At 41.5% G+C, this 23,816-nt stretch overlaps 2 protein-coding genes across 2 annotated transcripts; one reads left to right on the plus strand and one right to left on the minus strand.

Moving 5' to 3' along the window:
- Positions 1-2,067: 2,067 nt before the first annotated feature.
- LOC116037720 (GRIP and coiled-coil domain-containing protein 2) lies at positions 2,068-22,414 on the minus strand. Its single transcript, XM_031281702.2, has 24 exons — positions 22,185-22,414; positions 21,522-21,584; positions 21,306-21,390; positions 21,152-21,231; positions 20,875-20,979; positions 20,211-20,703; positions 18,028-19,922; positions 16,810-16,873; positions 16,585-16,685; positions 16,127-16,225; positions 14,903-15,022; positions 13,810-13,974; positions 13,613-13,717; positions 12,637-12,799; positions 11,910-12,010; positions 11,644-11,721; positions 11,394-11,531; positions 9,808-9,929; positions 9,155-9,331; positions 8,764-8,972; positions 6,706-6,933; positions 6,344-6,483; positions 4,119-4,320; positions 2,068-3,961 (listed from the first exon to the last, which is right to left on the minus strand). Exons 1-24 carry the CDS (start codon positions 22,188-22,190, stop codon positions 3,888-3,890), a joined length of 5,013 nt encoding a protein of 1,670 aa, XP_031137562.1. The 5' UTR covers positions 22,191-22,414; the 3' UTR covers positions 2,068-3,887.
- tmem223 (transmembrane protein 223) lies at positions 4,944-6,061 on the plus strand. The gene has a single exon (XM_031281703.2). It carries the CDS (start codon positions 5,086-5,088, stop codon positions 5,905-5,907), a length of 822 nt encoding a protein of 273 aa, XP_031137563.1. The 5' UTR covers positions 4,944-5,085; the 3' UTR covers positions 5,908-6,061.
- Positions 22,415-23,816: the final 1,402 nt, after the last annotated feature.

The raw sequence follows: 23,816 nt of genomic DNA on the forward strand, positions 1-23,816 counted from the left end.
CTACTTCCATTGAACCACGTTTACAAATATATCAAAAGAATAGCCTATAAAGAATAAATAAAATAAAAACATTAAATTAAATTAAAATTAAAATTAAAATAGCCTATTTAAACAAATAAATAAACTGACAAAAGCTGTGCCTGTTACTAGCACAATATGTTCAAATCAGTTTATTGTTCAGATAATGACATATGCTTGTTTTGGTTTCAAACAGATTTGCACACAAGCACCAATATCTAATGTGCAATGTACTGTAGGCTATGTATATCAACAAAAGTTAATTTTGCAACTCATTTGAACTATGATAACACATAGGTCTAAGTGATTCTACCAATAGGCTTGTCACATAGTAGGAAAAACACACATGTAAATAATAACATTGATAAGGGTAGTGAGACACTTGATTATAGATCGGAGTCAACGTTAATGATATTAGTATGTGCTTTTCCTTTTAAACGTCCATTATAAAAAGCGCCTGTTGCCAACCCTGAATGTTTGTATATTCTGTTCTAAAAATTATATTCTATTATTATTCTTATTCTATTAACACTTTTTTCCCCCAAGCTAACTCATTTTCTGTCTTTCAGTACTTTATTGGTTAATTTGTTGATTACAATACAAAGATAATGTTAACTTAAGAAACATAATTCAACTGGTTACCTGCTTAACATCACATTTTTAATGTCACTAATTTTATCTTTTGGTCTCACATAATACCATGTGGCAATTATTTACAGGCTAAATCATAAATATCAAGAAATACTTTTTACATGATCAGGTTTTTAGGAGGAGGTGAGGGGACCCAATCCGGTTTAGGGCCCCGAAATGGCTTAGGCTAACCATTATATTATATTCAGGGAGCAGGTACACGCAAACACAGTCAATCAGTCCCATAATAACCCAGAGTATACAAACACACTCACATTAATTAGAAACATGTGTGCTTTTATTTTGAAGGCTCCAGTGCTCGTGGACAGGGTTTCTGTGTATCTGTGGCAGCTTCTCAGTCTGCGAGCTTCCACCGCTGGAGAATTACAATTTCAGTTTTCAGCCAGAAAGCGGCAACACCCGCCCTGAGAACGTAGTGCACGACGTGTTTCGTGTCAGCACATTAAACGTGTACTTGTTATTAGCTGGATTAGATTATAATGTAGTATTTTATCATTTAGGCTGGGCTACACATGAACCATCAAATCAGGATATGAAAAGTCTGACTTTATATACAGAAGTTTAACTTGGCAAGTGGGTGCCGTGAAGAAACCTTTCCATACCAAGAACTTCACTTTTGATCTTGACTGATTGAAAGAAAAGCGCCTACCACTACTTTGCAAGGATCTGTAAAATAAGAGTATATGAAAAGACGATTAAATGAATAGCATAGAATAATTATATAGCAATAATAGCTAATTAAATGCACAAATAATGCTGCTCCCCAGGGAGGTAAGAGCAGATAATAGCATGTTTATCTTTCCTCCCAGTGGCATATATACAGTAGCTAATTTGTTGTTTCCTCCCCTGACTGCGTCATGAAACTAGAAACCACATATATTTCCTTAAAAGGAAAGCCCCTATACACCCCCGCCCCCCCCCTTCAAGAGGGATGAGGACGGTCATAGCAAGAAAATAAATACAAAGAACCACTACAAACTACAAAGAAACTACGGATATATCAGTTCACACTACACACAGATTGAGACTGAGGTTAAAAGAAATTTTCCCTGCAGATTTACACCAAAATTTACACTAAAATCAAGGATTTCCAAATCTGAAAACGGGATGGAGAAATATTAACACTGCTGTGCTTTTATGGTAATCATACAGTCCCTCTTTATTGCATTTGTGTGTTCATCCTGATTTACTTTATCCTGTTAAATCCTTTTATTATAACCTGTATGCTTCAAGTGCTTTAGGAACATATATCCACGTAACATAAATCCTCTTGCTGAAACAAAGTTGTGCCTGTGATTTGTTTAAAAAAAGAAAAACATCTGGCTGCTGATGCTTATGACCTGTAGATGCAAAATTTAATATCAAAATGCATTATAATGAAAGTAACTGGAAACATTCTCATCCATGTTAACTTTATTTCAGTTTAAAGTCGGAAATAACCACAAAGCAAACGTGAACCCTCTCTGAAATAAGTTGTTCTACAGTGAACTCGTAAACATTCTGTATGCTCATTTATTCTTATACGGATCCAATTTTATAGTTAACGCTAATCTCTTATAACTTCTGCGGACATTAACCGTCATAAATATAAAAGCCTTCGATTAAAATACATTCACTTATGCTGAAGGAATCACAGAAAAAAGCTGCCACTGGAATGAAAAAGTAAACGGGCCAGTTATCCTCATCGTTAGTAGGACTTGAGCAAAAATGTATTCATGTAATGTAAGAGTGGGTGGATGTGTGCTTTACAGGGAGGAGGGCTTCTGTGCAGAATTAGCTTTTCTTTTTTTCCCCCACCTCCACAGGGAGGTCAGAGGTCATGGTCAGACACTAGCAGCACCCATGGGTCTGCTAGGGAGTCTTGCCCAAGGACACTTTAGCATGGAGGATGTGCTTGCTGTAATGGGGACCGTCCTTTAACAAGTCAGTTGTGCAGATGAAGTTGCAACACATCTTTCAGTTTCCGGTTCAGTTTTTTTAACATCAGCGCAACAACTGACAAAACCATAAAGTATTCCCAAAATAGATATAGAAAACTATTGAAATCATAAATTGGCATTAAAATAACAACAACCACAACAAACAGTAACAACAAATTACACAGTAATTGGAACAAAATCATAAATCAACTATCACTACAGGATATGAGGAATCAAAACTCAAGGAATTGAAATTATGACTGCTCCTGATTTCAGAATGTGAGGCATTAGTGAACAACTGCACAACCAGTCAGAGAAAGTATAAATACGCTATTATGATAATGTAAGTCGTGCTGGTCAGGTGAACCTGAGAATGTAGACATGCACTCGTTTGAACTTGAAGTGAGATTATGATTAGACATACAGGAAAGGCTTCAACAGACCACACCGAATCTTTAGCATTGTTTTAGCCCATTAACTAAAGTCACACATACATACTGCTGATTCAAAAGCATGGGGCATTCATGTTTTCTTAATGTCTTTTTTCTACCTTCTAGTAAATAATAAATGTTTACTCTAATGTTTTAAGAAAGTTTCATGTCAATTTTCATACTGCAATGAATGGGGGCGGCTGCCTCTAAGGTAGTAAAAACACATTTAAAAAAAAACGTTAACACATGCCCTTAAAGGGGCTGTAGTTGATATTCAGAAAAAGAGTGGTCTGGGATTGCTTCCAAACAGCTTTGACTTTTTGATGCTTTGTCACCTCGATGCCTAATACCGGCGCACAAGGCACTCACACGCACGCACGTGTGGCCAGAGCGCCTATCAAAGCACACCATGTACTATACAATGATTTTCATAGTGCTAATGATTCCTTATAATGCCTTTTGATATATAATGCCACTTTGAAGGAAGTGTAACCTTCATGTCCAGTAAATATTGTTATAAATACGTGTCAATAGTAAGACTAAGGAAGACAGAAGTGTGTCACAGTTAACTTTCATTGCTGAGAGACTAATGTAAATATTGCACTGCAAATTCAAATCAATATTCATGTCAAAGGATTTGGTGTTATCTCTACCACACACTTCCCTTATTCTTTTCTGATACATTCCTTGGTCCCTTCTATGGTGCCCCCTCCCCCCCAATTTCAGAAATGCCCTAGTTAACCTTGCACTTATGCCATTATTTCGAATGTACAGCATCACTGCTTAGTACAGGTTTTCACAGAAAAAGGCCCAGTAACATCTTTGCACTGTTCTCCTATTGTTTTGTTGGGTTGGTTGATCATCAACACTATTTGACCCCAGACCAGCTGTGAAGATAGGAGCTCCAGCCTGAGCCCCGAGACCCAGATCCCTCCTCCTGACCTGCACAAAGGAAATCAAACAACATCTGGTTAGAAATTATGGAGACACCATTGACAGTAAAAATAATGATTAACAGATTATTTTTTGGGAATTTGGGTCTGTGTGCATTCAGATGCTGTGTGTGTGCATCTACAAAACTGGTTCACCTAGAACATACCTTGTGCAATGGCAGCCAGTTTGCTTTTCTCCTCTGGACTGAGCTGCAGCATTGTGTGAATGACGGGCAGAAGCGCCTGCCTCTCGCTGCCAGATTGCAGGAAGATGAACTGCAGCAGGACGTTCTTCAGATACTCCAGGTTGGCCACACTCTTCTCCCTCTCCTGGTTTCGTTCTAGACGGCGCACTTCACTCTTCAGCAACTAGCAGGTAGAACACATCAGCAACTTTAAATAATAAAACCCTTAAGCTTCGGCAAAGTCCCTGCATTTAACAGTGTTAGCTTCCCAAAATCTGCATACCAACCTACACACTAAAAGCAATTACACGGGCGCCCGGACAGCTCAGTTGGTAAAGCGGGCGCCCATATATAGATCCATCATTTTAAGAGGAAACAAGGTCAGTTCAAAGCCAAGGGCATCAAGCATACAATAACAATAATACCACTACTACTACTACTACTACTAATACTAATACTATAAACAATAATAATAATAATAATAATAATAATAATAATAAAAAGAAGAAGAAGAAAAAGGCATACAATTCAGAACAAAAAAGAAATGGTCTGACTTCAAACCGCTTCAAAACTATCTTCGGACATATCAATACATGATTGAATACGGCACAACTGGTATCATGCACAATGCATTAAATAGCAGGCTCGGTTTTCTTAGTAGACAGTCAGTGTTAACTTATTATGTATTAGGTAATACGCTGTAAGTGATAAATTCATAACCCGACCGTTTTTTACGGGCGGAATGGAATTTTGGTCAGCGCTACTTTCCGTAATCTGACACCCTACGTCACACATAACAAGTATGGCGGCGCCCCCTGAGCTGCAGCTGTACAGTGTGGTTATAATACATTCATGGTTGGGAGAAAATAACGACTTCTGAACATATAGTATCATAGTTCTCTGGTCTAACAGCTTCGGGGGGATCAAAGCCGTTTTTTCGCCGTGGAAAATGGGTTTACAGCGATTGCTATGCGGGACACTGGAGGGTTACTCCAAACAGTTTCGATTCGTTGACATTCAGCAAAAAGTCAGGGTCTTTCAAAAAGCGTCGATGTCCATACAGACTTCACCGAGCACGTCCAACATTGTCAACCGGGTTGCATGTGTAGCTGGTCTGTGTAGCAGGATATTCGTCCAGACGAGCCGCCGCGGTGCCGCTAACAGACAGCTGTCCGCCCGCCGCAGCCTCTGCACCTCCGCCCAGCCCTCCAGAGACGTCGTCCTGTTCGAGCACGACAGAACCCGCTTCTTTCGTCTCCTCTCGGTCTTCTGCGGCGGCCAGTTTCTCTTCTGGACATACCTGGGCCACTTCGCTTACACTGGGCTCAGAGACACAGGTGGCGCTACAGAGAAAAGGAAAGCCGAAGCGTCCACCACCACCACCACCGGGCTGGCTGGGATGTGGAGTTTTGAGCTCAACCTGGGGTCAAACACCTGGAGGTACGGCTTTACGCTGGGATGCCTGGCAATAGGAGCGGGGATTGTCGGGCTCGGGGTCTTGTTCTGCAGGCGCTCTGTCAGCCAGGTGGTTTTACACCAAGGTGGGAGGATGGTGACAGTTTCCACGCAGTCACCTTTGGGACCAGGCCGAGGCCGGAGAATAACTGTCCCACTGTCCCAGGTAGCCTGTCATGCTCACAGACATGAGTCCCCCTCGTTCATCCCCCTCAGGGTCAAAGGACACAAGTTTTACTTTCTTCTGGACAAAGAGGGGACCGTGAACAACGCTAGGCTGTTTGATATCACTGTTGGGGCTTACCGGCCAGTTTAAGTTGGTATGGTTATTAAATAGTTGCCAAAACTGTGTTGGACACCAAACACCAATGGAACTGGTCCACAGAAAGTGATTTGACATGGCTGCCAAACATATGTCAATTTCTGTTTGATTCTCTCTCTTCAATTAAATAAAATCTGAGATCAAATATGGACTCATTTGGATTAATGTATGCCTAGTATCAAACATGGCATGCCCATACTGTTGACACTGTCCGAATGAAATACTTTTAGAGAGGGGCTTCAAAATATATTTGTGAGATGCATTTAAAATCATTTCATATTTAAAATCACTTAGAATAAACAACTGAGTTATTTGAAATGCAATTATTTAAGTAACAGGAAAGAGTTGCAACAGTTAAAAATGCTCTGAAATTAAACTGATTAATGTCTTTGCGTTTTCTGAATGTCTGTACTTGTGTGCATATACATACTGTGATCTGCTCCATGAGAACAGCATTGGTGGCCTCCGTTTCATGCAGGAGGCTGTTCATATGTTCCATACTGCGCGTGGCTGTGCTCAGCTTTTGACTTAGCTCTTCTTTGGTAGGCTCCACCGTCCACACAAATGGCTCTAGAGACCAAACCAGAGACACAAAAAAGTTATAGATCACGGTTTGAGAAAGTCATGAGCACAAAGATGGCAACAGGATCAGTGACCAACTTTTGTCTTTGATTGCCATGTTTAGGTCAGAGATTATTATGCAACTTGTGAGACAGGTAAAGTACTGTACCCATTGCTTGCTTTTATATACTGAATAACTGTTACAAGGTGCACCTCCTGTTTGGAACACACCTTGTTTGGGGTCTGGGGATGTGAGAAGCTGCTCCAGAGATGGCAGAGGTGTAAGAGCAGGAGAAGGGCTCTCGGTCTCAGTGGTCTCCATGCCCTCACCCTCCTCCCTGGCCATGGACTGGAGGTCGCTGAGGGCCATTAGTCCCAGCCCTGCCTGGTTCTGATCTGTGTTTCTGCGCTGAGGGTCAGACGCCATGGGCTTACGGCCGGACTGGACCGCCACTGAACCTGAAAGAGGGTAAAAGTTGGTAGAAGAACACATTTTTGTTAATCATCTTTAACAGATGAATAAGGTTAAATGACAGAAAATTAGACAGAGAACTATTTTCGTTACTTTCAACACAAAATGTGGTCACATTTTGCTGCCAAATGTTTCCCGGTCTGAAAGGTACAATACCTAAATAAATAAATAAGGGCTTCAAATACATAAAGAAATAATTTGAGTAGAAAGTAGTATTAACATGTTTTGGATGTCTATTTTGTCAAAGAGCACATCTGGACTCTGATGAAGCAGTATGATCAATCCCTCACTACACTAAACAGAATCCCTACTCATTTTAACACCAAGTTGTGAGTCAGTGTCGTACTTCATTGTGACATGAGGGGGCACCAGACACACTGGAGTTAACCAGTTCATCAGTTGGCATAAAGTGTAAAGAGAAGGGCGAGAGGGAAGGGTCAGGTGGTTGAGAGCGTGGGTGGACAAAAGAGAAGATAATGATTAATGGACCTGAAACTGAACCAAAAGACCAGAAACTAAACCAATCCCCTCACGTTCCCACCTTCACTCTGCTACTTTACCTCAACACACACAAACTTGCAAGTGCAAAAACACGAACAAAACCTCCCCATCTTTAGCCCATTAAGCGGCATCTGCATAATGTTGGTAGTTCTTATCCTTCTCCTGACTCTTGACACAACATTCCTTGTTATAGAGAGCTTTAGGATGTGCACAGATCGTATCAATCACATCTGTTACAGATTCAACACAAAGGAGGATTCAAGATAAATCAAGCTGTAGTTTAAAAAAAAAAAAAAAAGCTATGAGCGGGGGAAAGGGACACCAATTTATAGTAGAATTAGTTTCCTGGACCACATAAATACTGAGCACAGTCTCTGCAGAGGCACAACAGTCAGCAACAAAGAGAACAGCAGAGAATTATGCTGCTTCCACTGGTTTCTAACTTTTCTAACTAGTATTTGTAGTTTGTGTTTATATACTGATTGTTTGTTTAGATTAAAGAGTAAATGGGACAAAACATGACAATGAACATAAATCATTTTTACGGTTTGTTACAGTTGATTCATAAAAAATAGGCCAGTAAAAATGTGTCCAGGGGACCAGCAGTTTTATGACCCACCTGCCAAATAGGGCCAGTAAAACACACAGATGTTGAACTCTTCTCCATTTTAAACTGCCATTAAATCCAAATACAGTGGTTAAAAGGCTCAAATATGACTTTCAGTAAAGGGTAATATTGGCCCCATGTATCGAGCTAATCCTGGCGTGCATGTGTGAGCCTCTGTGTGAGCCTCTCTATGACGAGTCTCTCCAGATGCCACAGTGAGCTGTTTGCCACACTGAGAGGCGGGAACAGAGCCGAGGAGCCTGGCCAACACCTGGCCATGCTGGAGTGACAGAGAAGTCATTACTATGTGTGTATTTGCTGAGTGACTCCAGAGGGCAGCTGTGTGGGAGGTGATGAATGAGCTCCCCAGTGCTGCTCTACTGATAAACACACCAACATGCCCCTTCCTCTGTTCTCTCTCCCATCATTCCTCTCATAAAAAAAGCAGAGTGAACAAGACAGAAAACTTCAACACTCTAAACCCTTGATGCTTTGATGGATCTCCTTGTATGATACCAATCATGCACCCGTTGAGCTAACTGCTGTGTATCTTAGCAGCAGTCACTTTTTGGATCAATCTTTCTGATTAGTAATATAATAGGTAACATATGTTCCATCACTTGTTTCCACTGCTACCTCATGAACAGAATCAGGTACTTACTGCCCGATTCATTTAAATGGATAGTTTTTCATTTGCTTCCGTACTTACTGTTCTGGCTCTGAAGGTAGAAGAGTTGCTCCTCGACGCGGGTCAGCTGGCCCTGCAGGGTCTCCACAGTGGCCCGGTGGTCGTCCTGCAGCTTCCTCAGCTGCTCCCTGTAGGTCTGGCGCTGGCTCTCAACCTGTGAAGTCAGGTTAGCCTGAGCCTGGGACAGATCTGACTTTAGAGCCCCATTCTCCGACTGCACCGACAGCAGCCTGGAGGGGGAGACAGAGTGAGAGGTAATTGAAGGAATCATTTAGAGACTTCCGCTGTCATAAGGTGTCTAGGAGTGTGAGGGAACATACGGTATATCGATATGGTAGTAATAATCTAGACAAGAAAGGGTAAACAACAACTGGAAAGAAAGGAGAAAAACCTTCGAGCCAAGCCAGCTCACCTCTCACGGAGCTCGGCCTCCTTGCTCACGGTTTCCTGGAGGATTTTGTTGTGTCTCTCCAGCAGAGTGTCGTGTTCAGTCTGGAGCTGCTGCAGCTCGGCTGTGCAGCTCTGGAGACTCTGTTGGCTCTCTGTCAGCCTGGACCTCAGCAGTTCTACCTGAGAGGACAACTGCTCCCTGCCAGACACACCACATATTCATCATATTCATATCACTCTTACAGTGTTGACTGACACATACTATTAATTAGTGTTCACTTTAATATGGTCCATTGAGCAGCTGCCTTGTAACTTGTGATTTAATTACATTAACATTTCAATTCTTACTCATGTGATATGCCCTGTATTTTGCCCACCCTCTGTATATATCTGAATATTATCCTAAAGACCGAACTGTGTTATCAAACCTGATCCCAGCATTGAAAGTGCAAAGGACTTGTGCTTGTGTTACACAATATGCAATAGTATAAAGTAATTATTTGTTTGTAGCTATTTAACCTAACCTGAATTTAGGTATTTTCCTGGGTGTGTATCTGTCTGCTTGTTTTGACGTTGTTTTTTTTCAGTGACAGGATGCAATTCACCATTACCCTTTCTGGTTGCCTCTGCGTCTTCCTTAGTCATGCATGTTTGTCACACAGGAGTGTTCCTTACCTCTCTAATTTGGCCGAGTCTCCATCACTCTGGGCAGTGGTTTTGCTCTTCTGCTGTTTGAGCACATTGTGGACTCGCACCTTGTAACCCTCAAACTCGCCAGCTGTTGCCATGAGCTCGGCCTGGAATCAGCACAAAGATTAAGCAGAGACATACAGTAAATAACACAACACCCATTTTGTACTACAGTTTTACTTCACTTTGATGGTCATGGTCTCATAGTTTACTCAGACTTAGACCTAAGGACATCTTTTTTTGTGACTGGTCGAGAAAACAACTGTAGAGACATCATTTGACTGTGTCCAACTGGTGAAAGACACGTAGCCATTTTCATTTTTTCACCAATTATGTTTCAAATGTTTTCCCTTTCTCCTATTTTCTCAAATTGTTCTCTTTCAATCCACTGCTGCACAAGAATTGTACATTTTAACATGAAAAGTTGTGTCTTTAATGCTTGTGTTTCAGCTTGTGCAAATGCATATATCATTAAAACTAGTAATACTCCTGCACCAATTCTCTTGCTAATAACAGCAGGGCTATAGCAGGGCTATAGTCTACATTCACTCTAATCAAAAATCCATACAAATATCTCACACAGTTATGTTGACACAACACAATACAGTTCAACAGCACCACAAACTAAATAATAAAAACGAAATAATAATAACTGACTGTTTAAGTCAGTCATCAACCAAACATCAACCAACAAGAAAACACATCTGCTGGTTTCAGCTTCTCAAAAAAGAACTTCTGGGTTTTCTCTCTTTTACTGTATATCACTGTAAATTGAATGGCTTTGGATGTGTTAAAAGTTGTCACCTTGGGCACTTGGAATTTCCCCACAATTTCTTGACATTGTTAAGATTAAATGATTCAATAAAAATAATTGAGAGCTTAATAATGAAAATAGTCCCAAGTTGCAGCCCTATATAACCCAGCATGAGCTGGTGCAATCTTCAATTAAATGTATTAAAGGTGCTCTAAGCGATGTCACACGGTTTTTAGGCTACAACATTTTTTGTCACATACAGCAAACATCTCCTCACTATCCGCGAGCTGCCTGTCCCCTGAACACACTGTAAAAAAAAAACGCAGTCTCTGTAGACAGCCCAGGCTCCACAAACACCAACAAAAACAAACTGCGCCAACCTGCACCACCAAACATAACAAACAGCATTCCAGCCAATAACCGACAAGAAGAAGGATTTGGGGGTGGGGGTTGGGAGGGTTAATGTGCGGAAGGGAGGGGGAGGGGACGGGATGAGGAGGAGGGAGGGGCAAGCTACCCTCCGTTTTGTTTGACAATACTTCGAACGTCAACAAGAAGTGACATCACCCAACATCACTTAGAGCACCTTTAAAGTTGGAAGTGTATATATATTATAGTTGCAGCATCTTAAATACTACTGCTGATGTGCTCTTTACCCTTACCCCAATCTGGTGGAGCTGTTCGTGATCAGTGAGTGTATACCGTTGTACTCTACAGGTGTGTGTGTATAGAGGAGTGTCAGTTGAACCCTTTGTGTGTGTGTGTGTGTGTGTGTGTGTGTGTGTGTGTGTGTGTGTGTGTGTGTGTGTGTGTGTACCCTAGCAATGTCTCTCTCCTGCTGCAGGGTGTTGATGCGTTGCTGCAGGGAGCTGCTGGTTCTCTGATGCTGTTCCAACACAGACCTCAGCTGTTCCTGCAGACGATGGCGCTCGGCCGCCAGCTCGCACACCTCAATCTCAACGCACAAACACAAACACACTTTAATATGCGAGTTGTGTACTGAAATGTTGATTTATAAAACTATATATTTCATCAAAAGGGATAGCTGAGAGAAGTTTTGCTGTTACCTTGGAGCTTTCTAGCTGCTGTTGGTGAGCCTCCAGCTCTCCTTTCAGTGAGGCCTGCAGCAGCATGAGGGAGCTTTCCTGCATGTATGCACACGCGCACACACAAACAAACTTTAAACGCATACAGCCGTATAAGCGACCGTGGCTACACACAAATGATTTACTGTTGCTAACATCTTCAAGGCCTCCCCCACCATCATGCCCTCGCATGGTTGCATAACACTATTAACATTCATCAGGCAGCAATGTTACACACACAAACAGACCTGCATCTTGGCATCGGCCAAGTCCTTCTTGGTGTTCACCAGCAGCTGTTTCATCTTTGAGGTCTTCTCCTCCCCCTGGTCCAGCTGGGACTTCAAAGTCTCTGGAAACACAAATTCACATGCACAGGCCATGCAAACACACAAACAGACGAATAAAAATGGTTTAGGCAAAATACATACTGTACTGACATTTTTTTTTCAGTATTTTCCTTTATTACAAAGCTCGACAGTGTAGAGCAACAAGAAACCTGACGTCAGAAAAATTACACGCAACAGAGGGCCATGCAGTTACATGGTAGACAGTAAAATCATTAGGGCTCTGTAGGAATAATACATGTTTACCATCAGTGAACGCTGACTGGAGTACATAAAACTGCACTAACATCAGACCTGCAATATATATTATTTTATCAACTATAAAGGTCCTAGAGTACATTGTCATTCTTATATTATTGTATTTCAGCAGGTCAGTGTCAGCCATCTCTGATATGATGGCTCTGACGCAGTTTTTTTTAATCACATATTTAATGTAGAATTGGTGAATCTATGGAATCTTACTGTGAGCACAGCTAGCATGCTTTTATCATGCAATTTCTAAATAGTTATACATCTATCTTTTAGCTAGACCCGCTTATCCTTAAGGGTCCTACAATGTCCCAGCTGACATTGTAGAAGTAGTAATCTATGCGTTAAAGAGTTCGTGTAAATGCGAACGTCTCATACACACCGATTTCCTGTTTGAGTGTGTCCTCCTCCTGGGTCAGTGCATTTATCTGGGCCTTTAACTCCTCAGCACACTCATCTCTATCTGCGAGTTTGACGTTGAGTTCTTTCACCAGGCGTTCGTAGTCGGCCATCTCCATGTCCATTAAGGAGCTCTGCTGCGCCTCCTGGAGGCAGAGTCAACGTACCATATCATTACAGGGAACAAAGCTAAAACCTCATTTCCCTGTCAGTCAGGTCATTTATCTCAAACTTTTAGGGAAAAGGAAAATTGGTTTAGAATTAAAGCTCATTTCACCAACTGACTTTATCTTCATCCAACATGTAACTGACTGTTTTACACTTTCAAAAAAATATGTTTTTCAAGAGATTTCCTTAATATGTGATTGTGTGTGACTTTTTGAGAAGATTGCAGCCTTAAGGGGACTTAATAGTTCTCACAGTAATTTAGGACCTGACCTTTAAAAGCCCTAACTTCTTAAGCTACTATAATAATTACAATTCCAGACACGCACAATTAAATCTTTTACTATGTGGTAAACTTTAAGCAAGGTGATATTTTTTATGGATTTTGATGGATTTATACATTATTGTTGTACGTAATATTTAACTTTCTGGGACCTTTGCCAAAAAAATAAAATGTATCATTATTTGCTTTTTTTATACTCTGAAAAATCTCTATCGATATCAACCTCAAAAATACCGTGTTTGTTGGGCTGTACTAACAATGTGGACACATGACATGAAGTCAGACCTCCTGGCAGCTTCCATGTACACTGTCTCCACTAATGGAAAAGAAACAGCAGATCCTGTAGGCTAGGATTGCTCTCTTTCTCTCTGAGAGGTTGTGCTGTAGCTGCAGGCTGGCCATCACCAGTCCAGTTGCATGACTGGATAGGCCCTCAGAGACACCAGTGTCTGAGAAGCTGTGTGTGTGTGTGTGTGTGTGTGTGTGTGTGTGTGTGTGTGTGTGTGTGTACCTTGCGTAGCTGCTCCAGCTCCTGGGCAGTCTGCTGAGACTGTTGCTTCTGTTTGCGGAGCTGGGCTGTCAGCTCTTCTACCTCCTTCATGGCAGATGACAAGCCCTGGAGCAGCAATTTCATGATATTATAGGCTGGCATGACCTCTGATTAGTACACAACAGTAGTACAGAGTATTCATCTCTCCTTATTTCTACCTTGATCTTCTGTTCTTTCATAGCTCTCTCAGCCAGCAGGTCTCTGTCCAGACTGGCTGACTGTCTTTGCAACTCCTGGTTTTGGGCTTCCAGCTGCCTCACTGTGCTCCTCGTGGTCTCCATACTGGCCAGCAGGCCCTCTTTCTCACTGCTCAGTGTATCATTCTGTAAAAACAATGTATATGTTACTACCATCCGTCAGGTGCTACACTTACATCTACAAGATGACAACTTGTCAAGGCTTTTACCAGTAGAGAAAATGTGATTTAATTTGTGAAATTAAACAAAGTGTGACACATACAGAGGCGCAGTTTTGGCAGTTTAGCTGTCTACCACTGAAACACATTTTCACACTGTGATACTGCTGTTTTTCTTATTTCAGATTCAAGGTGTTTCACATGAAAATGCACATGTACTGTGGGCAAATGCGCCAAACCTGCATGAACACACGTGACACATTTGAAAGTCATTCATGCAAATCTGACAGCGGCAGGCTCTGAGGGCTTTCTCTGCAAGGAACACTGAACCAGCACCAGCAACAGCTACCTCCCATCATCTGTCAGCCAAACACTGAAACTATGATTGGTAAACAGAGATGTCCAGACATACTCTTAGATCCCTGATTAGCTTTCAGTCTGCCTGCCCCCATTCCCCTGAGACCCATAAGCGCACACAAGAATAAACCTGTGTCTCAGAAAATGGTGTTGCACTAGCACACAGCAGATGGAAGCTATACTCCGCTCCATTTACCTGCATGTTGTTCTCTCATTGGAAAGAGACAGTTATGAGCTTGGGGAGAGGAGTATATATATAAACAAAATTTCTCCCTAGCTCGCCCAGTCACATTTGATGTGCTATTTGTCGGTGCCGGGCTGTCAAGCGTAGCTTGGTAAAGTGTCGCTGGCTAAAATGGCTCACTGTAAATCAGAAGGAAACTAAGTTATGCGAGGAGTATTGGAGAGATGTATCGCTGGACAAAGTGGCACTGCTTAGATTTACTGGAGGGTGAGAGCAGTTTGTGCGTTTGTTAGGGGTAATGTGTGGCTGTGTGTGTGTGTGTGTGTGTGTGTGATAGAGTGTGTATTTGTGTTACCTGTGTGACAGCACTGCTGAGTCGTTTGGTCAGCTCAACAATCTGTCTCTCTGCTTCCTCCACCTTCTCTCTCTCTTTATCCAGTTGCTCTGTCTGCCTGTCGTAATCTATCTGCAGGTTCTACACAAAACACAGACACACGCACAGACACACGCACACACACACACAGACAGACACACAGACACGCACACACACACGCACACACAGACGCGCGCGCACACACACTCACACATACACACACACACACACACACACACACACACACTCATTACTGGAAGCTGGTTGAACAGCTCAGTAAAAGGTAAACACTATGCATCTCAGATATCTGCTGCATTTACATATGAGTATGGGACAAAACTCTCATTAGACACAACAGAGTGGTTTCGTCTCTAATGGAGACACAGTCGTAAAGCGCAGTGCAGTCTGGGGGCTGCTTATGGAGACCTCTGGGAGTGACATCAGGCAAAAAGGTCTGTTTCAAAGCAAGCATGCTTCCACTTGCAAATTAGCAACATGTTAGGAACGCATACAATTAATCAAATGTTTAATAATCATAACCCTCAGTTTCATTTTGGGTCAATTCATTTTTGGGGTTCTCTTTGAAAGAAAATCTAATCATTTAAATAGTCCATCAGATGGAGTGACATTTGGATACCAATGCTTGTGTCATTTTCAATCAGTCATGGAGGCAAAAAAGAACAAGGCTGTTTAAATATTGCCTTGTGTTGTCCATATTCTTACACGTCCAACACTAAGAAATATCATTTACATTACATATTTATTGATGCTCTATTATGGAATATAGCATTTGATTTGCAATTGAAATAATTACCGACAGTAAAGTATGCATCCCTAAACCACATTATGCTAAATAACAAGGCTTTTAACTCCATCTTTGGTGAGCTGATACACAGCTTACTGCAAAATAGTGCAATGACTGTTTGACATAAAAGTTCTTAATGAATGACACGTATTTATGATTACATCTCTGTTACCACAGAGCTGCCATTTGAAGCCAGTCGGATAAACTAAAATAATGCATGGCTATCTAGCTGAAAACAAGGCTGTTTTCCATTGTTCCTGAATAGTTACCGTTTTGCAGATCGAATGTCTTCACCTGGCAGCAGCTGTTGGCATCAATGTCTTTATGGAAGTACCTTTTAGTCATTGATACAATTACAGAATTTAAGCAGGATATTCTGGCAGTTCTTCTGTCCCGCCTACCTTGTAGCCTTCAGCACCATGGATGATATCTTTCATAGAGCTGCTTACTTTCTCCCTCTCTGCTTTCAGTAATTCTACTTTTTCCTTGAGGGATGCAACCTGGAAGAAAATCAAATAAATTGTAGGTTCAGCCATGTACAATTAGTAATCTGAGCACAGAGAGAAAAAATGTATAATTTATCTACCATCTATACAATTATTTATCTAGTGTCCTAAACTTGAAACATTGCTTTCTTACACTAAACACTTGATAAAAAAGCAGAGCTTTTTGATAGTGGAATTTCCTTTGAAATTTACAACAGATCTTTATAGGTTATATGGTTGAACAATTAGCAGGAAACACTGTAACACGTAAAGTCCTGTGTATTTACTTTGTGTTTTAAATGCCACGTTCATGTTGTTAAATAAAAAATAGCAAACTAAAATGTACAGTTTAGAAATGTCATGCTTCACTCTACCTCTTTCTTGCTGATTTCCATCTCCTTCTTTGCTTTGATGGCAACTGATTTGATTTTGTTCATCTTCTGATCCTTTTCTTTGTGTTCCTTCTCCAGGAGAGCTGAGGGGAGCAGCAGAGTAACATTCTGAATTTATAATCCGTAATTTATTACCTGCTCCAAAGAACAGGCAAACTAAATTCTTTCTTGAAGGACCATACATTTAGTAAAATGACACCTGCATACCTATTTTCTTTGTGATCTCAACGGCTGCATTTTCCTCAGAGGAAGCAGACTGGGCAGCAGACTCCTGAGAGAGAAAAGCAGGAAAGAGCAGAAAAGTGTAAAAAAAAAGAGGAAAACACTCAAATTACATGTCAATCATTTGACAGTTTGAAGCCAACATCAAATATTTTTGCAAATATTTATTTATATTTTCATAATTTCTGAAACATTCCCCAAAAATGTACATGCATTTCTTTCATATTCCAGGTTGAGTGGATAAGCCCAACTGTCCTCCAAGTGACAGAAAATAACAATTGCAATATTTCTAGAGCTCAAAGACACATTGCATTTATCTATCAGTTCATCTACAGATTATTTTGTTTAGTACGTGAGATGTAAAAAATAATGCCAAATGTGGCCAGTTAGCTCAGTTGGTAGAGCAGGCACACATATATAGAGGTTTATTCCTCAATGCAGAAGGTCCAGAGTCCGACGTGTGACGGTTTTCCTGCATGTCTTCCCCCTCTCTCTCCCCTTTCATGTCTGAGCTGTCCTATCATTAAAAGGCGGAAATGCCCATAAAAAATCTTTTAAAAAAATTAAATAAAATAAAAAAATTAAATAAAATAATGCCAAATTCCTGCCTAGAAGATGAAAGAAAACAAGCAAAGCGTCACCTTAATCAAGCTGTGAACTACATATGTTAGGTGTTTTACTTGCTAAATGACTTAAAGCCACTTTGTACAAGTTTGGGAATTTTCTGATTTTGGCAATTTCCAATGGTGCTATCAGAAAAGGCACCATTACAGACAGCAAAGCATCTAATCGATTAATGTGGCTTCATGATCATGTCTGATTAGGCAGTTAAAAGCAAAATGTGGTCAATTAATTACTTAGAATATCTAGCAGAATATCACCAGTGATTATAATCAGGAGCATAACTGTCAAATTCCCTTTTTTAATTTTTTTTTTTAAAAGATTATTTTTTGGGCTTCTCCGCCTTTCATTTTTGACAGGACAGCTAGGTGAGGAAGGGGAGAGAGAGGGGGAAGACGTGCAGGAAATCGTCACAGGTCGGATTCGAACCCTGGACCTCTGTGTCGAGGCATAAACCTCTCAGTATATGTGCGCCTGCTTTACCCACTGAACCAACCCGGCCACCAAATTCCCATTTCTGTGGACTAACAAGTGTGGACAACTATTCTAAGAGGAAGCTGACACATCAGGTGCTCCACTCACCTGGAGAGCAGCAGTCTCACTCCTCAACTGAGATATGAGTGAATCCTTCTCTGCCAGCTGGTCTTTAAGCTCTCTTCTCTCTTTCTCCATATTCCTCTCCATTTCCCCTTCCTCCTTTTCCTCTTTCTCTTGAGTCATGAGAGAAATGTGAGCCTGCAGTCTCTGGTTCTCCTCGTGAATCTTCTCATTGACTGACTTCATGTCCTCCAGGTCTTTCTGCAGCCCTTCGGTATCCTTCACCACCTCCTCCAGGTTGTTTCTCAACATGCTCCTCTCCTGTTCCAGGTCTGCGATACGAGCCTGGAGCTCCTTTTCCATCTCCTCTAATCCTATTACCCCTTGGGCCTCCTCCAGACTACTCCTCAACAGCCCCCTCTCCTTTTCCAGCTCATTGACGCGTGCTCGGAGCTCCTCGACTTCCTCAGTGGAGTTTTGGAGTACTTCAGACTGCCTTCCCTCCAGAGCTGTGATGGTGACGCGGGCCTGCTCTGCTTCCTCTGTCAGTGAATTCAACTTCGCCTCTAGGTGATTCTTTTCAGACGTCTCCTGTTCTAGCTGAGCCTCCAGGGCTGCCAGCTTGGAGCCCAAAAGCTCCCTAGTTTCCTGGGCTTTGGAAAGCCCAGACGATGCCTCTTCCAATTTCTGGTGGAGGTCAGCCTTTTCCGAAGAGAGGTCTTTGATAGTCAGCTCTAAAGCGGAAACCGTCTCCTGCCTTCTTTCCACCTCCTCTTTCAGGCTCTCCTCCATCTTCTCCCTCTCCTCTTTCAGATGTTGCACTTCATCCTCCCACTCTTTTTTCAGGCTTTCCAACATCTTCTCTTTCTCCGCTCTACACTGAAGTGCCTCTTTCTCCTTCTCCTCCAGCAGCCTCTCGGTTTCTTTTGCTCCCTCATTGTACCGCTTTTGCATTTCCTCTTCTCTGTGCTGAAGCTGGGATTGTATTTCGTCTCGCTCTTTAGTCAGCGTGTTGACCATCTCCTTCAGGTCTTGAGTCATGTTTTCCTTCATCTCCAGTTGGGAGAGGATCTCCTCCTTCTGCCTGGTCAGTTCCTCTACAGATTGCTTTAGCTCACAGGCCAAAGTAGTTTGTTCCTCTACAGACGACTGGAGTTTCTGGTCATCGCATGCAGAATCTTCAAGCTTTGGCTTCAGGTCTTGTAGGTCCTTCATCAGAGTGTTTTTCTCCTCTGTAACCTCTCTCACCCTCACCAACAGGTTATCCCTCTCCTGGCTAAGTTCGTTCATCTTTTCTTGGAGTTCCCGTAAAGTATTGTCCCCTTGCTCCTTCATGGCTTTGTACTGAAGAACAAAATCTTTTGTCTTCTCACCCAGTTCTGTCTCCACACCTTGCAGTATGTCTCTCATGTGTTGACACTCAGCCTCGGCAGAGTCTCTCTCTTTGGTCAATGACTCACACTGGGCCCTCAGCTCCTCTGGACTTAAGGAGTTTTGGTCCCCAGGACAGATTGCTGACTCTTTGGATTCACATCCATCTTTGTGTGCTTTACTCTGTTGCTGAAACTCTCCTTGGACTTCTTGTTGGTCAGGGTCCAGCGTTACGGCTGGGTCACTGGGAGCACTTTCCCGGTTCATCTGCAATTCATTGATTTTGAACTCCATCTCTTCTCTCTCCATCTGAAACTCCTCCTTGGCCCTCTCCAGCTCTGCCTCGAGCTCACTCTTCACATTCCTGAGCAGTGTGAGCTCATCCCGCAACATGGTGCTCTGGGCTTGAAGTTCTTCCATGGCTGCTCTCAGTCTTCCGATCTCTGTCTCCTCTTCATAGCCTTGGCTGGAGTCACCCTCAGCGCAGGCAGACAGCTCCAGCATTTTGGCGATCCCTGAACTGCGGGAAGGTTCCTCGTCTTCCTCCTGCACATCCTGCAGGTAGCTGTCTGGAAAAATAAGGTAATGTTAATGTACAATTTATAGATTTCTCAATCCATTAAAAAAATATTGAACTCATGAATCTACTGTATAATAAAACCCTTAGTTGCCCATACTCTGCTTGGCCCACAAAAAGGCTATCTTCTATTGAACTGGGTTACCCTCATGTTTACAAGAAAAAAGAAAGTTAGTGAATACACTGCATCATTGTATGGATAGTTGAAATCACCTGAAGGAAACCGTGACAGATCTAACTCCTATTCTGACCTCTTTGTATGAATGTTGTACTATTTTACCTTTGAGAGCGAGCTGCTCGGTCAGCTCCTCGTGGAGCAACAGGAGACGCTCCCTCTCCATCTCACAGTCCTCCTCCAGAGCCCTCATTTCCTCCTCGTGCTGCAGACTCTTCTGAGCCAGCTCCTCCTTAAGGTTCTCCACCTCCTGCTGGGCCTCCGTCAACTCCCTTTGGTGGCTCTCCTGCAGCTCAGCGATCTCCTGGGATTTTCGCTCTTGAATCAGTTCCAGTTCAGCTCGAAGGGTTTCCAGCTGAGCTTCGAAGCAGGGGCGGACCTCTTCAGTGGTCTCTTTTGCACTGGCTTGTTCCCTCTCTCTTTCACTCTCCCTCTTCCTGTCACTTTCTTCCCGCTCTTTCAGTAATCTCTGGAAATAAGCCACTTCTTCTTGGTGTTTGCTGTTGGATTCCTCAATGCTGCTCTCTAAAGTCTTGATCTGCCTTTGGTGATCTTCTATTACACGGTCAAGCTCTCCTTGCAGTACCACTAGCTCATCCTGCACAAAATAACAGTTATGTGTGTTTTATGACAATCTGGTTTCCACATAAGCATACATGCATCAATGAATGGACTTTACAATTTACAGAAATACACTGAAATGTCAAAGAGTGTTCACCAGCAAATTAACCAGTGTTACACAACGTACAGTATTTGTGTTGTATTTTACCTTGGCTTGCTGCTTAGTCTTCTCTAGATCTTTACGAGATAGTGAAAGACTTTGTCGCGTTTCGGCCTTCTCCAGTAGCAAGGCATCCATCCTCTCAGTCAGCTCCTATTACACACACACACACACACACACACACACACACACACACACACACAAAGGGTTTTTACATACAATACGTATCCAATTTACATAATGCAGCATGAAAATGACGCACAGCATGTTAAATAGAGGAATACTTATAGCAGACACATGATGAAATGCTCCCGTACAAACAAACCTGTATCAGAGTGGAGTCATCTGAACTGTTGTTATCGTTTTTGGATTGCTTTTTGAAGGATTCAACTTCTTTTTCCAAATCTGAAAGAAGAAATAATGTCACATACTTGTACACTATTGGTCAACAGTGCCACACACAAGCTTTTATAGCTTACCTGTACATCTGCCCTTCATCTTCTGCATGGCAGCCATCTGCTTCTTGGCAAACTTGATGAGGTCATCTTTGGAGAGTGTGTCCAGCTGAGAATAATATATAAAGAAAAGAGAAAAAACATGAAACTATACCAACATATTTAACAATGAATCACGTTTACAAATGTTTTTACAAATCTAGAGCCATAACACAGATTTCACACGTAGATGTGCAGTACCTTTGACTTAGCTGCACCTGCTGGTGATGGAGCCACATACTCTGCTCCTGTACCACCAGGGTCCTGTTTCAGTGAAAGGAAAAAAAAGAAAAAGAACTGACAAACCTAACTAGATAAGATATGATAAGAAAACCTTTATTGTCTTAGGTGCAGATTACAATGACATTTAAAAGCTTTGCAGGTATGCTAGATTTTTCTTATTCTTTTTGACTGCGTGTCCGATAAAAGACCATATCTCACAGTCAGCACAGTATTTCCTTTGAAAAATCTGAAATCTTAATGTTGTCATTAAAAGTAAATTGTTGATAAAGCATGTTTTAAAAGCTTGTATGTGTTATTTGGAGCCCCTTGGAGCCCCTTTTTTGGAGCGCCTTTTCCAGAACAATATAATGTTATGCTCCAGAGTATTGTCATATTCCACCAAGTGACGTATATGTCGATATTCATTGCATTTAAATACCAAGGTTTGGACTGAAGTTCGCTGAGTAAACAAGACATAAGGGGTATCTTAACCGGTTAGTGTTTTACAGCCATTTTTCAAAGTCCCAAACGCCGCTATTACAAACGGCAGAACATTATACTATTAGCTAATTTAAGATGCTATAACGTTACATGTATTAACGTTACTTAGCTAAAGCTAATTCCTCGTCACTGAACATTTACCTCCATCTTAGTCGAAGTTTATCGCTATCTACTTCTAGGTCGTCTGTCAAGCAAAGAGAGATAACCGGTAAGTCGTCCCGGTTAGAGTTAAATGCGATATCTGAAATAATTTCCGATTTCTTGGAGATTTAATACGAAATCATCCCCCTCTGTTATGGCTCTGAGTTGACAAGCTAAAGCAACGACTTGCTTCCGCAAACGTCAGCCACGTGACGTCAACAGAATTTACGTCACACATCCAACAGGATCAGCATCCGTTTTTGTCCCGATCTTTATGAATTGTGCACAGCCAATCTGAATTTACTGTACATTTTTTAGCTGCCAGATACAAATATATAATCTTTTTTTTAACATGTGGAAATAAAAAATACTAACATTTATCTGACGCCAACCAACAAACAAACAAACAAACAATAGTCTTAAACCACTTTTGCGTAGCTGCATTTTATACCTGGCCACCTCCAGTGTTACCTGGAGGCAGAAATGTCATTAACCACATGGTGCATGACCTGATATCTGAGGGCCTCCAGCATGTGTCATAACTGAGTGATGAAAAGGTCAAATTAAGACCTTTAACCTGTTTTGAGAGAGCTGGTTTGAAAGCCATTATGTCTGGGCATCCAAACTAGATTACAATATGGAAGAGTGAGTATAGAAGAGTGAGGGATGAATAAATACTGTTACCCATAGCCTCAGGGAATAAAAGCTGAGGCCATACATTAAATATATTCTTACAATTTAGTAGATGAGTAATATTCCATTGCATTCTGACATTTTGGACCCATTATGACTTAAAATGAGTGCACATCACAGGGAGCAGAAGTAGCACTACGTTTATTTAAAATAAAAAGACCTTGTAAGTTAGGAGAAGCATATCCCATACATACTGTATTGTGTATATACATATTGTGTAGTACACATTAGTGCTGTGAAAAGGTTTTATGGTTATTGCACAATATGTTGTACCACACATGAATTAAAAAATAAATTACACAAAAAATTACAACTATGGGCTCCCGGATAGCTCAGTTGGTAGAGCGGGTCCATATATAGAGGTTTACTGCTCAATGCGGCGGGCCTGGGTTCGACTCCAACCTGCGGCCCTTTGCTGCATGTCATTCCCCCTCTCTCTCTCCCCTTTTGTGTCTTCAGCTGTCCTGTCAATATAAAGGCCGAAAATGCCCCAAAAAATTATTTAAAAAAAAGAAAAAGAATTACAACTACAACTCCAACCCTTTTTTTCTAAATTTGATCAATCCAGTTATAAACTGTTGCAACACATGTGGATGGTAATGGAGTGTTCAAAACCTTTATGTACAACCTAAATATAAGATCTCAGTAATATAACATAACATTTTGATTAAACATTTCTCTGCTAACCTTTGCACACCCTAATTGACAATCATGTTAAATTGTATTAATGGCATTAGAATAAACACAAAATAGAGCTTAAACTAATGAAAATAGCATCTCTTTACTGTGAATTTGTGCAGTGGAGTAGTAAGATCTAGACTCCTCACTGACATCAAACATATGCCTTAATGACAATTAAACCCATCTTTATGACCAGTATTGAAAAAGCCCCAGCAAATTAACAGAACACACAGATCTTGATTAGAGAGACAGAAGTGA

The sequence above is a fragment of the Sander lucioperca genome, chromosome 8, assembly GCF_008315115.2.
Source record: "Sander lucioperca isolate FBNREF2018 chromosome 8, SLUC_FBN_1.2, whole genome shotgun sequence".
NCBI classification, from domain to species: Eukaryota; Metazoa; Chordata; class Actinopteri; order Perciformes; family Percidae; genus Sander; species Sander lucioperca.

Bases quoted from the DNA above. Each gene is read 5' to 3' on its own strand.
- tmem223 (XM_031281703.2), top strand. From the start codon at position 5,086: ATGGGTTTACAGCGATTGCTATGCGGGACACTGGAGGGTTACTCCAAA.
- LOC116037720 (XM_031281702.2), bottom strand. The intron at 15,023-16,126 runs GTAGGCGGGACA...TGTTTTGTGTAG, and splicing joins ATGGTGCTGAAGGCTACAAG to AACCTGCAGATAGATTACGA. The intron at 11,532-11,643 runs GTAACAGCAAAA...TTGTGCGTTGAG, and splicing joins AGCAGCTAGAAAGCTCCAAG to ATTGAGGTGTGCGAGCTGGC.